The sequence below is a fragment of the Drosophila willistoni genome, assembly GCF_018902025.1.
Source record: "Drosophila willistoni isolate 14030-0811.24 chromosome 2R unlocalized genomic scaffold, UCI_dwil_1.1 Seg167, whole genome shotgun sequence".
Classification (NCBI taxonomy): Eukaryota; Metazoa; Arthropoda; class Insecta; order Diptera; family Drosophilidae; genus Drosophila; species Drosophila willistoni.
In genome coordinates, this window is record NW_025814050.1 from 12,015,439 (window position 1) to 12,028,021 (window position 12,583).

Genomic DNA, 12,583 nt, shown 5'->3' on the forward strand with positions numbered 1-12,583 from the left:
GTTATCAAGGTAAACTTTTGTTTGTAGTAACTTTTTATCTCATTCATTCTCTTTGAATAAAACTCTTACCGTGGCTCTTATGACTGGGCCTTACCTTCTTTTTAGCTGACTTTGAAAGAAGAAATATCTATTAACTTTCTGTGGTTCAATTTCATAGTCTTAGGGCTTACCATGCTGCCATTTTCAAGGGAATCCATAAGCTTGTCAATTGTTAGCATAAATATATATAAATACATATTTTTTATCTCTGGCAAGTAAATCTGTTTACTTCTGCTTCCATGATTTGTATGAGACCTCGATGGACCTCGATTAATCGGAACGGTCGGAACCATAGGCATGATGGAAAATGGAAAACCGCCGCAATTTGAGACCAAAATTTTAATGCATTTCTCACTTAAAATTTTATAAGCCCTTAAATCAATTTACAAACAAATATTTCTTTGTTTCCGAACACAACGGGAATTTGTTTTGCTGTTTTAGATATTGGATAATAGAGATGTTCAGGGCTTACAGAGATAAGGGAACAAACTTAAGTTCAACCCGGATAATAAGGGTGTCCGGGTAACTGGATTTACATATTTAGACCTATCAAAATTAAGGGATTTGTATTATTTTATAGTAAAACAAAGGCACAGTTATCAGATTGAAGATTCGAATTCCTAAGGGTTTGCATTCTCACCATTTCGCATGAAAGGATCTTCAGGGAATTTCAGGGTTTTCTTTAAAAAATAAACACTCAAAGATAAACAGAAGATACGGCCTTTATAACTTTCTTTCACTAGATTATCCTTTTGTATCAGCAGTAAGTTGTTACTTGTGTCTTTCTTCCAGACTACAGATACAGAACACTTCTTAAAACTATAGAATTTTGAGTAAAACGTTTCATAAGGTAAACTAAAGATAAAGAGCTATTAAAAATGGTAGCCTTTTCTAAAAATTATCCGATTTGCATCAAAAGGGGAAATTTATGTCTTTTTAAAATTGATAATCAACAAAATCTTTCAACATGGAATTTCAGTTAGTTTCAATTGCAGTCAAGAAAAAAGTGCTATAAAGAAAAAACTAGTCTTTAAACGACGCTAAACTTAAAAATCAAAAATATATGATTTAAAAAATATTTGACGAATAAATTTAAGCCTTACGTTAAATATTTTCATTATATATGATATTATATGATATCGGACGTATCTCCTAATATAATATTCCTATGTATTATTCCAATAACTTCGCTATAGATATTTTGAAAATAAATTTAGGATTTATGTAAAAAAGTTTTTCTAATTTTAATTGGACCTACAATATCTTTAAAAGGTTTGTATTAGTTTAAAAACTCGTCTAAATTGCGGAAGTTTTGTTTTTAAACTAATAAAAACTTCGATAGCTGAAGACAGAAAATATTTATGTATATAGTGAGCCTGAGGAATTGTTTAGCTTCACATTTTAGATACAAATATAATCTCCCTCTTCACATTTCCTTATTTCTTCCTAAATACGAAATCTCAATTCCACTTAAGAAAATGAAAACTCACCATTTGAGTTAACAGAAAAATATTTTAAAAATTAAACAAACATTTTTTGGTTTTATAGGTTTTTTTTTATACTTTTTTTTGTTATTATTTAATTTTTGTGGTCGTCACAATTTATATTCAGATTTAAATTAAATATTTCCACTTTTTTGTTTTCCATTTTTCAGTTAAATTAAATAATAAAATTGTCCTATTTAAACTTTATAATTAACATAATTGTAGTTTCTATAGGTTTGTATTTTTGTTTGTTTTGTTGTTGTTGTTGTTTTTGTATATATTATATTTGATGTTGTTTTTGGATTGTGACTAAACACAATTAATAATACAATAGTTCCTGTTGTTGTAGTTGTTGCTGCTGATGTTGTTGCTTTTGTTGTTGTTGTTGTTGGGTATGTTGATGGCAGTATATAGAATAATCCCTAAACCCTTTACTTGGTGGCCGCCTTCAGGTAAGCAATCAGATCGCCACGCTCATTGGGCTTCTTCAGACCAGCGAAGATCATCTTGGTGCCAGGAATATATTTCTTGGGATTCTCCAGATACTCAAAGAGTGTGTCCTCATTCCAGGTGATACCCTTGGCCTTGTTGGCATCTGTGTAGGCAAAGCCGGCAGCCTGTCCGGTCTTGCGTCCAATCAGACCATGTAGATTGGGTCCAACCTTGTGCTTGCCACCAGCCTCAACGGTGTGGCACTGAGCACAACGTTGGACGAAGATCTTCTTGCCCTTCTCAACATCACCAGCTGGTACGCCCATTTTGCTTTATGTATTTGACTTGATGTGTTAACACAGACTCGACTGAAATCAAGAAAAAATAGAAAAATAGAAAATCAATTTTTTGTCCCATTGCCTCGTTATGTAAACAAAGTGATAAGCAACCGTTAACGGAAACAAAATGTTTAGCCAAGGTTAATGTGCATTAAAGGCATGTGTGAAATATTTGATAACAAACAATCACACACACACACACACATACAAACACATGAGTTGGCAAACCCATTAGTAATCCGTGCGTTTAATTAGAAAAGGTAGTATAAATTTATGTGCTGAGGGGTTTAATATCAATTCTTTTTATATAATTTAGTATCTATTATATATGCTTATTACTTAGTACCAGTAATACTAAATTCTAAAATGATCTTCTAGAAGCGTTTTGTAATAAAAAGCAACAATCTGGAATGAATCATAGAGAAAGGAATGCTTCTTCTATTAGAAGCATCCAGAAAATCAAGAGAGATGTCTTATCAAGTCTCACATTTAGTCGAGAAAGTCTTGTTCTATATATTTTCTATTATAACCAGGCCCGGATTAAGAAGAATCTGTTTGTTAAAAACTTCAGAGATGTTCTCCCAAGTTGGATCCAGAAACTATTGTTATTTATTACTATTATGTAAAGAAATCGGTTTCAAGTCTTAAAATTATCAATCTTGAAAACAAAAGTTCTCTTTAGTTTTCTGGAGCTCCTTGGAAAAAATGCAGCCCTCATTCAATTTCTTCTTTACCTTATTAGGTAATATTCAAGTTATCTAAGATTAAAAACAACTTCATTCAAGTTCATGTTCTTTGATAATGACTCAGAAAGATTGCAATTAATTTATATAATTTTGTTGCAGTTTTTGTTTTATCTATCTTTCATCTCGTTGGTTCTGTTATCTAATCCGTTACTATACAAAGTTCACTCTGATTCCACGCGTGAGCAATGGAGCGACGTCATCAAAGCTTGAGCCAGACACAGACGATGCCTGGTCACATGTTAATGCCCTCTCCCCGCACTACACGCTCACACACGCACACAGACAACTGCAAAATTCTTGTTAATTTTTTTCCTCATTCTTCACCCAGCAACAAGCGTCGGGGCAAATGTTTCATTGCAAAGCTCTTAGAGGTATTTCATTTTTTCTATCGACAGAGAGTAATTAGTGTTGCATGCAACAATTTGCACTTGAAATTGAAAGCAACAACGCAATGTCAACACAGCTGATAACGGCCTTGGAGAGAGTAAATTGTTTTTTTTTCGTCTTGTGAAAACCACTTTTTTCCTCCCATTTTTAGAAAATGCACTTGAAAGCAGGCCAAAGAGTAAACGAGCGAGAGAACGAGAGTCTGTGTGCGTGGGAGAGAGAGTGAAAATGAGGACAACCTTTACTCAGTTGCTACAACATGAGAAACCGTTACATAAGACATCTCCTGTTAAGGTGAAAAATATCATATATTGGCCAAACAAGATTCTAAAGGCTTAAAAAAGTATTGGAAAAAAACTAGTCAAGCAACCACGTGGCGATCATTTTAAGCTTGAACAAAACGAAAAAAATTCCCAGAAATGGAAGTGACACGAGAGAGTCAGCAGATCTCACTCTCCGATCATGTAATCAGCACAAACACGCATGCATACATAGTATATGTATAGAGAGAAATTTTCAATGCCAAATTGATGACTTTCCGGAGCAAATGTTAATAATAAATATACAAATGTATATCTAAAAATTAAATTGCTGCCAACTTTAGCACCTTGCCAACGCAGTCTCACTCATACACACACACACACACAAACATTCGTAGAAGTCACCCTCACATTTATACACACAAGGACACGTTTATGTAACCTAGAATATCAACCCTCACACTAAAAAATAGCTAACTTGCACATTTTTCCACAATTCCCGTTTAATAAAATCAACAAAAAACTTATAACTTTATGAAATTATTTGCAAAAATCACTTGCTAAGTTATAGGAAATTTTTTGGGAAATATTTACGTCACTCAATTTTGCAAAACTAAACGAAATAACCGCCTTTACTTACATTGAACACTACCCTCGCGTTTCGACGGCTATATTACGAATGTGTGTATAGCGAAAAACAGTTTTTCGCCAGATTTCACTCAAGTTAAGCTGTGATTAATGTGGCGAATTTTCTATACCCTTGCAAATCAAATAAAAGAGTTTTGATCAATTTAGCGAAATATACATATCTGTTAATAACTATCTAAATTCAATAAAGTTTTTGCTTTCCCGTAGAAAAAATATATATTTAACTTGTACAAGGATACAAAAATATCTTTAAATAATTTGTGAATTGTTCTCATATTTACATATTCAATTTTAAATGTTGTAAAATTCTTACCAAAGTTAATGCACCCGTTTTTGTGAATATTTTGTTATCGATATTTGCGCACATCATAATAAATTTGAATATTTATTTTAAAAATAAAAGAAAAGAATTAAAATATATGTTAGTTTAGTGTAATTATTACTAGCTATTCTATTTACTCTACATAAATGTATAACAGATCAAAATCCTTAATTAATTTTTGATAAATATCTTTCTTTTTTTTATCGATAACGCGTTTGGGGTATTCAAAAAAAACGAAAATCATATTTTCATTCAATGTCTAGCAGAGGCGTTACAAAGAACTGAACATAAATGTCCTCTTGATTCTCCGCTTGCAGCATAAAATGCAACTCCAGGAGACCACTGCTATCTGTTTTAATGGCCACTTTCGTGGCCACCTGTAGGGATTTGTTGGTCATTCGAATCTGTTGGCTTTTATAGCGAGCCACAGTTGTGGATTGGCAATTGAACATTAACATCATATCAGAAGTCTTGGCCACCTCCACACTTGACTCGGATTGGATGACACCAAGAGTGGTTATTTTAAAGTGAGGACTTCTGGGGGAAATAGTGAATTCAAATTCCTCGGCAGCCTTGTCCAGTTCATGGAATATATTGGACAAATCAGGCCCACGTATAAAGAGAGTATTTAAGGTTGAACTGTTTACATCCAGTTCGTATTCCATAGGTTCATCCACGTTCATAGTCTTTATGGCACATTCGGTACTTAAGTCCTCATCATCGTGCGGGTCCAAGAGAATCATCAGGGGAGCTCCATCACCTTTGTAAAGCAGCTTCACACCGCAATCGGCTAGGCCATACAGGCTCAGGCACTCGGCCAGGACATTGACTTTTATGCCAAAGCTTTGTAAATCTTGCACATAAAATTCTTCAAAGAAACTGGGCACCATATACACAGTAGCCTGTATGGATTTTGCCTGATCGACCGTAATGCGCATGCCATCTTCACTAATTAGAAAAGTTCCAAACTGAAAACAGAAAAAATTATAACAAAAATATCAAAGTTTGGTAATTTTCGTTCTTACATCGCTGAAGCAAATCGATTTGATGGCCGCGTGAAAGGTTTTAATGTGATTTATTCTGCAGACAAATTTATAGTCGGGATATTGGGATTGCGTCAACATCTTGCGATTCTTTATTATGCCCTTTTCATAAAGACTTTTCGAATGATGCATTAACTCTCCATTCATAAATAACAAAATGCTCGAACGACCGCCATTTGGAATGCTCAACAGCTGATTTTCGATAGCAATCAGTCGGTGGCTATCGGCGGGAGTTTTCCCATTCAAAACTTTTTTTTGTTTTTTGTTCGTTTAACAAATGTGTTTTGCTTTATTAGCCACATACTATATACACATATATCAAAATTATTGTTTATGATTCACATACCATTATGGGGCACGCGTTGGCGTGTTTTAAACTTGGTTTTAACGAGCAGCAAGAGCATAGCGCTCTTGGCGCTGCCAGATGTAGATCGAGTTCAACAGGCTGGCAACCATCATCACATCAATGCTGCACACCTACGCACAAGGAAACTGTGCACAAAAACAACAATTGGATTTCGTCAACAAATGGACCATACAATACCGCCTAAAGAGTTTAAATGGACGCCGGGTGATTTGATTAAAGAAAATTTCAAATTGGGAGAAAATGGTCATGTTTGCGTAGTGCTTAATCGAAAAATTCAGGTTCCAAGTCACGTGGTGAAGTTGTTATGGAAGAATGGTAAGGTCAAACGGAGGAGAGATTATGAATGACCGCTAAATTTTGGTCATTTTTTGTTTATCTATTAGCCATTGTACGATGTGCGGTTGATGGTGGATCAAATCATTGGCGCGATTTTGTCATATCCCAAGGAGACGGCAAGAACACATCACCAACCAAATCCAAAGGAGCCAAGGATGCAGAAGCAAATACTGCTTTAATAGCACCACCTGATGTCATAACGGGAGATTTTGATTCCATCACCGAGGAGACGGTGGAATTTTTCAAAACGACACCAAAAATTCATACTCCCGATCAAGATGCCACAGATTTTACAAAAGCCATTAATGTCCTTCTGCCAGTGATGGAGCAACGCAAAGTCCAAGATGTAGTTGTGTTCAATGATAACTCTGGTCGCCTCGATCAACTTATGGCCAATCTGAATACTCTGTATAAGGTGCAAAAAGATAATTGCAAAGTCTATCTATTAAGCGGTGATTCCATTACCTGGCTATTGCGACCCGGCAAGCATACAATACAGATTCCTCTTGACTTGGTCACTGGTCAACGGTGGTGCTCTCTAATGCCGATTGGTGCCATGGCTCATAATGTCACCACCACTGGCTTAAAATGGAATTTATGTAAGTTCAGGTGGATATTTAGTTCCTATATACATATTTCTAAATTTTTCATTCTTTTGTAGATCATGCACAAATGGAATTTGGTGGCATGGTCAGCACATCGAATACATACTCCACAGAGTTTGTTCAAGTGGAGACTGATGCAAATCTAATTTGGTCCATGGGTGCTTATGACTTTGAGGAGAAAATCCGCTAAGAGAGGCTATGGGAAGAAGACTTAATTAGTACTTACACGCAATCGAATTGCATATGTATGCATCCTACACACATATACATATACATATACATAAGTATGCATGCGTTTGTTAATTACTTAATTTAACTTAACCTAAGACAAATGTTAATTGTTATTAATTTGTTGGTCAGATAGTCGGTTATCTCTACTGGGTGGCCAGGACGGAAAAAAGTTGTTAAAAAATCTTACACAAAAAAATGTGCAACAAAAATTCTAGTTTCGTTTTGGTGTTTCGTCTAAATAGTTTTAATGATGCTTTTTACGATCCAGTTTGCAGTGAACTTTGTTGTTAACGCTTTGCTCTATGATAATATTAAACAGAATACTTATATTTACATTTCATTAAGAGACTTTTCTCTTAATTGTGTGTGCCTCTCTCTTAATTAGGTGTGGCAAATTGCACACGAGATCAATAGAATTTTGAAAATCTAAATATTATCTTGTTAATAAATGAGCTTCCGTACTTTGCTAGTTTTTTTCCAATTGATATCTTTTTAGATAAGGGCTTATATAAAGAACTTGACAGAATGACTTGATAATTAGGTCAGCAATTTTTGTTTTCTAAACATTAACAAGCTTAATATATATATTAGATGCTTTTTAATGATGATGGTTCCTAATCATGTTCTTAAGGTTCCTAATCTGCTAACGAGATCATTTTAGTTTAAGATATTTCTATGAAATAAAGGTTTTGACCTTGGAAATTTTTAAGTGGATTATCATTATCATTAGCTGATGATAAGTGAAAATGTGCAAAGTATTTGTTTAACAGTGTAGTAATTCAATATATATCAGCACATATGTTTGTGTAGCTGCTTGTTTATAGCATATTCGCATTTGTTTTGCTTTCCACTCTCTCTCTCTCTTCTCTTTCTAGAATTAATAATTTCACAATACACAATCTCAGCTGTTTGGGTACAGTGCTTACACTTAATTCAGTGTTCAGGCGTCTTTGCGTTGATCGGTCGAGTCATGTCGGAGCTAGAATCTGTGTCCCTATTGGAGATTCCCCAAGATGATTGGCCAAAGTTAAGAGATTTATGGGCCACTAAGCCCATTATATCACCTGGCTATCAATGTCTGAAAATTTTCATTGATTGGAAGGAAAGAGAACCGGAATTGCAATTACAAATTCTCACATTAAACGAAAACTGGCGAAACGATGGAACTTTTGTTCTATGTGTAAGTGTGTGTATGAGTTCTAAATTGTTGACAATTTATTAACTTTGTATATTATCTTTTAATTAAGCTGAAATTGAATGAGCAGATACAGCATTTGTATTTCAATACTTTGAACGATAAACTGGATGGTTTGACTGAAGCTCTTGAGATTGTCCCAGTAACTGCTAGAAAATATTTTCTCTTTGGTTATTGTTCACGTCTTTTACCCTGTGCCAGAAGCTATCATAACAGGTTCCCCGATAAAAAGGTACACACTAATGAGACAGTTTGGTATCATGCCAGTAAGGAGCTTGTATCCAGTTTTACCATTGAGTAAGAAAATCTATTTAAATTATCATAAAGGAGTACACTTAGTCAATCTTTCATTGCAGAATCCCTCCGGGTGTAACTCTAAAAACCTTGCAACTTAAGGATGCTGAAACTATCAACGAAATCTGGCCACATCGTGAGCCTGGTTCGATAGATTTTGTCAACCGTCTGATCAAATATAATGTCAATGTGGGAGCCTATGATGACAGTGGCAAATTGGTTGCTTGGTGTTTGAGGTAGGTCTGGCATATCAAATGACTTGCTTATCTGGGTAATGACTTATCTTTTCAGGCTCCCAATTGGCTCATTGGGCTTGCTTCAGGTTCTCGAGTCTCACAAACGTTTGGGCCTGGGTAATCTGATGGTGCGTTATCTTTCCAAACAAATTTCCGCACTCGGAGATGAAGTTCTGGCTCCTGTTGTCCATGTCAATACTCCGTCGCGTAAAATGTTTGAGAAATTAGGTTTTCAACCTATTGATCGGCTTTATTGGAGTTTCGAAACTGCTTAACAAATGATCCCAATTGAAAAACGATCTAAATCTAAATTTACAGGACATTGAGAAAAGACGAAATGCTCATAATACAATTTTTTTTAAAATTATCTGATTAGTAAAATTGTAAATGCTCTTTGTTATCTAAATGGTAACAACTTTAAAAGAAGATAAATTAAACTCAAGAATAATTTCATTCCAATTATAGGATGTTATTCTTTTATGGTCATCATCTTCAACAAAAAGTGGATCAAACAAGGTATAAACCACGAGAATGATAAAAATTCGATTTTTTTTACTACTGTTGTTTGTAACAATTTTTTTTAAGATATTAGTAATGAAAAGAAATGTAATAAAAATTCATGTCAAAATTCAAATCAATAGATCAATTGAAAACAAAGATTTTTTGGCTACGATTTAATATATTTTTGGTGTTCCGTTGTCACAGTAACTTTCAAAATAATTCGAATTTTGAGAAATCCCTTAAGACTTATTCCTAAACTATTCACTAAATATAAATTTATTGCTAAAAATCGTTTGAAATTTAAAGAGCTAAAATTACCACCAGCTTATGGGTTAAGCAATAATTTCTTCTTTATTTAATAACAATGAATAAGTACCTACTTATTTATCTTTGTACTTTATAAAAGAGTATATATTCACATATATCTGAATACAGTGCCCTTATATTGGAAAACAATGTCGATTGGGTGGGTAAAACACATACTGCTCCTGCATTTTTATATATTATCTATGGCCTTTATATGGGGCGGGTAATTAAATTAAATAAACATATGAAGGTACTCAAAATGCTTAAAATAAAATGAATAAAAATTGTACATTCGAATAAATGAAGATTTTACTTATTTAATCAAGTCGTTCTTCAGACTTTGTAATATATTGAAAGTATTCTCATTTTAAGAAACCTACAGTCAAGATTATATCAATAGTCAATACCTATTTGACTGATTCTTATGATAATTTTTAAAGAAATACTACACAACAAACGTTTTTTAACATTAAGTTTTTCCTTAGGTTGAACTATAAACGCATTTTTCTATTGTTGCCAAACCAAAAATTAGACAAATTCGCGTTGTATAGTCTATGACGAGTCCCTAAAAGTAAGAACTCTTATCTCTCTTAACTTTATCGCACTTTCTACAAGTTACTATCTTACATCTCACAAAAATCATAAAGATAGCCAAAACTTTAAATATCTTACTTTAACATAAGCAACATCTTTTGATAGTTTAGTTCCTCAACGTGTTTGTAGCTGAAAAGATATGTCTGAGATTGCATCAATGTCCTTGGTGGAATTACCAACCAAAGATTTGCCAAAGTTAAAGGGTATTTGGTCCATTAAGCCAATATATACACCAGGCCATCAATGTTTAAGTAATTTTATTAATTGGCAAGAGAAAGAACCTAATTTAGATATCAAAATATTGTCTCTAAATGACAATTGGCAGACAGATGGCACTTTTCTGCTGATAGTAAGTGATACTTTTCATTTAATTTGTTTAGCTAATAAAGTGCTTTATTTTTTAGTTCAAGTCCGGAGCCAAGTCACATGGGGATCAGCTTTATTTCAATACATTGAATGAAAATCTGGAATGTCTATCAAAGGCTCTTCAAATACTACCAGCAACTGGAGATCAATATCTACTCTGTGCCTATGACTCACGCTTAATGCCAGTTGCTAATGCCTTTTTCAAAAGATTTCCGGATAGAGAAATCTGAACTGAGAAAACGATTATGTATGTATCATGTTACTAAAGAAGTTGTTTCCAATTTTAAAATTGAGTAAGTTACATTCTAAACTTGAATCTACCTTTATGGGTTGGTATTCTTCTGAAAGACCTGAGTCGATGCCATTACAGAGTAATTACAATAATAAATCGTTCCTTATTTTCTAGTGCTCCACTGGGGATTACACTAGCCACTTTAGATCTCAAGGATGCAGAAACTATAAGTCAATTGTGGCCACATCGTGACCCCGAAGCCATGAATCGGACTCGTCGTCTAATACAGTATAATGTTTCTGTGGGAGCTTATGATGGGACTGGCAAATTAATTGCCTGGTGCTTGAGGTACTATAAATCTTTGATGACAATCTAATGGTATTAGGATCACCTTTATTTTAGACATACCAACGGCTCATTGGGTCTGCTTCAAGTTCTGGAGTCTCACAGACGTTTGGGTCTGGGCAGTTTGATGGTTCGCTATCTCTCAAAAACGATCTCAGCCCTGGGAGATGTAGTTCAAGCGCCTGTGGTGCCTGAAAATATTCCATCACGCAAAATGTTTGAGAAACTGGGATTTCAATCTATTGATAAGATACATTGGAGTCTTCAGAAATGAATGAATGAAGGAAAAGTAATAATTATCGTAATAATAAAAATGTCATATAGGTTCCATAATATTTTACTTGTGTTCTCACATAAGATCTATGTGCCTTCCCATAAATATAAAAATATTAAATTTTTAAGTGCTTTAAAAAATATGCGAAGCAAGTGACATTTAATGGCCCTGAGAATATAATATTAATGGATTATTCGTGATGTACTCACCCAAATATGTAGATTTTTTTCGCTTTATGATTGTAAAAATGAAACAAAAATAATAATAATTCAAGCTTGGTAAAATATATGACTTTTTAAATTGGTTCTCTTAATATTATATGATTATACTTACTTATATAAATTACCATTAGCAAAGGAATCGTCGACACCTTTTTGACGCCTATTGAAAACGGATTTCCTAATAAAAGGCCTTAATTTATAAAAAGGTTTAAAATATTACTATACAAAGGTATAATAATTAAAAGAGATGAAAGTTTGAAAAGGTTTTAAATAAGTTTAAGAAACAAATTGAGGTTCTTTAACTTAAACTAGGACTCACAGGCATACTAAAACAAATCTCGTTAATCTATATAGGAGTAAGTTTCCCTATGGGCAATATGAAATAGGATAATTAGGAACTCGAAAAAAATCAGAGAGATATTCTAAAAGATCTTTCTAACCATATGAAATAATCATAAACTGTTTGTTCTAAGAGATCATCTGCTTTTAATCACTGTTATTAATAATTTTTTTTTTTTAAACCGGATTCCGGCTTTTACCATTACATTAAAATGTCATATTCTTGATGCAGAAAACGAAGAGGGGAAACCACCAAGCTTTCTGTTTGTATCACATTTTGCCTGCCTATTTGGTCAAGTCACAAACAAACTTCCCCGCACTCTGATGACAAATCTAATGACGTTCATGCAAATGTAAATACGAGCATTCTTTTAAAATATTTAAAATATTTGCTCAAACAGTTATGATATAATGCTAAAGAGAAATATAAGTAAGTAGATAT

General features: G+C 33.7%; 5 protein-coding genes across 5 annotated transcripts; 3 read left to right on the top strand and 2 right to left on the bottom strand.

The window, feature by feature from the left end:
- Positions 1-1,733: 1,733 nt before the first annotated feature.
- Positions 1,734-4,383, bottom strand: LOC6641834 (cytochrome c-2). Its single transcript, XM_002064766.4, has 2 exons — positions 4,327-4,383; positions 1,734-2,323 (listed from the first exon to the last, which is right to left on the bottom strand). Exon 2 carries the CDS (start codon positions 2,279-2,281, stop codon positions 1,955-1,957), a length of 327 nt encoding a protein of 108 aa, XP_002064802.1. The 5' UTR covers positions 2,282-2,323; positions 4,327-4,383; the 3' UTR covers positions 1,734-1,954.
- A 373-nt stretch (positions 4,384-4,756) lies between these two features.
- LOC6641835 (cell cycle checkpoint protein RAD1) lies at positions 4,757-5,887 on the bottom strand. The gene is made up of 2 exons (XM_002064767.4): positions 5,682-5,887; positions 4,757-5,624 (listed from the first exon to the last, which is right to left on the bottom strand). Exons 1-2 carry the CDS (start codon positions 5,844-5,846, stop codon positions 4,905-4,907), a joined length of 885 nt encoding a protein of 294 aa, XP_002064803.2. The 5' UTR covers positions 5,847-5,887; the 3' UTR covers positions 4,757-4,904.
- A 97-nt stretch (positions 5,888-5,984) lies between these two features.
- LOC6641836 (thiamin pyrophosphokinase 1) lies at positions 5,985-7,571 on the top strand. Its single transcript, XM_002064768.4, has 3 exons — positions 5,985-6,381; positions 6,450-7,001; positions 7,064-7,571. The coding sequence occupies exons 1-3, from the start codon at positions 6,033-6,035 to the stop codon at positions 7,195-7,197; spliced, it is 1,035 nt and encodes a 344-aa protein (XP_002064804.3). The 5' UTR covers positions 5,985-6,032; the 3' UTR covers positions 7,198-7,571.
- Positions 7,572-8,154: 583 nt separating this feature from the next.
- LOC6641837 lies at positions 8,155-9,511 on the top strand. Its single transcript, XM_002064769.4, has 4 exons — positions 8,155-8,418; positions 8,486-8,730; positions 8,790-8,963; positions 9,019-9,511. Exons 1-4 carry the CDS (start codon positions 8,209-8,211, stop codon positions 9,236-9,238), a joined length of 849 nt encoding a protein of 282 aa, XP_002064805.2. The 5' UTR covers positions 8,155-8,208; the 3' UTR covers positions 9,239-9,511.
- A 1,623-nt stretch (positions 9,512-11,134) lies between these two features.
- LOC111518548 lies at positions 11,135-11,735 on the top strand. Its single transcript, XM_023175682.2, has 2 exons — positions 11,135-11,310; positions 11,365-11,735. The coding sequence occupies exons 1-2, from the start codon at positions 11,225-11,227 to the stop codon at positions 11,579-11,581; spliced, it is 303 nt and encodes a 100-aa protein (XP_023031450.1). The 5' UTR covers positions 11,135-11,224; the 3' UTR covers positions 11,582-11,735.
- The last annotated feature ends 848 nt before the right edge of the window (positions 11,736-12,583 follow it).

Excerpts from the sequence above, each read along its gene's own strand:
- LOC6641834 (XM_002064766.4), bottom strand. The coding sequence starts at position 2,281 with ATGGGCGTACCAGCTGGTGATGTTGAGAAGGGCAAGAAGATCTTCGTC.
- LOC6641835 (XM_002064767.4), bottom strand. The coding sequence starts at position 5,846 with ATGAATGGAGAGTTAATGCATCATTCGAAAAGTCTTTATGAAAAGGGC. Across the intron at positions 5,625-5,681 it reads AATCGATTTGCTTCAGCGAT|TTTGGAACTTTTCTAATTAG; the intron begins GTAAGAACGAAA and ends TTCTGTTTTCAG.
- LOC111518548 (XM_023175682.2), top strand. The coding sequence starts at position 11,225 with ATGAATCGGACTCGTCGTCTAATACAGTATAATGTTTCTGTGGGAGCT. Across the intron at positions 11,311-11,364 it reads TTAATTGCCTGGTGCTTGAG|ACATACCAACGGCTCATTGG; the intron begins GTACTATAAATC and ends CCTTTATTTTAG.
- LOC6641837 (XM_002064769.4), top strand. The coding sequence starts at position 8,209 with ATGTCGGAGCTAGAATCTGTGTCCCTATTGGAGATTCCCCAAGATGAT. Across the intron at positions 8,731-8,789 it reads GTATCCAGTTTTACCATTGA|AATCCCTCCGGGTGTAACTC; the intron begins GTAAGAAAATCT and ends CTTTCATTGCAG. Across the intron at positions 8,964-9,018 it reads TTGGTTGCTTGGTGTTTGAG|GCTCCCAATTGGCTCATTGG; the intron begins GTAGGTCTGGCA and ends TTATCTTTTCAG.
- LOC6641836 (XM_002064768.4), top strand. The coding sequence starts at position 6,033 with ATGATTCACATACCATTATGGGGCACGCGTTGGCGTGTTTTAAACTTG. Across the intron at positions 6,382-6,449 it reads GAAGTTGTTATGGAAGAATG|CCATTGTACGATGTGCGGTT; the intron begins GTAAGGTCAAAC and ends TTTATCTATTAG. Across the intron at positions 7,002-7,063 it reads TGGCTTAAAATGGAATTTAT|ATCATGCACAAATGGAATTT; the intron begins GTAAGTTCAGGT and ends ATTCTTTTGTAG.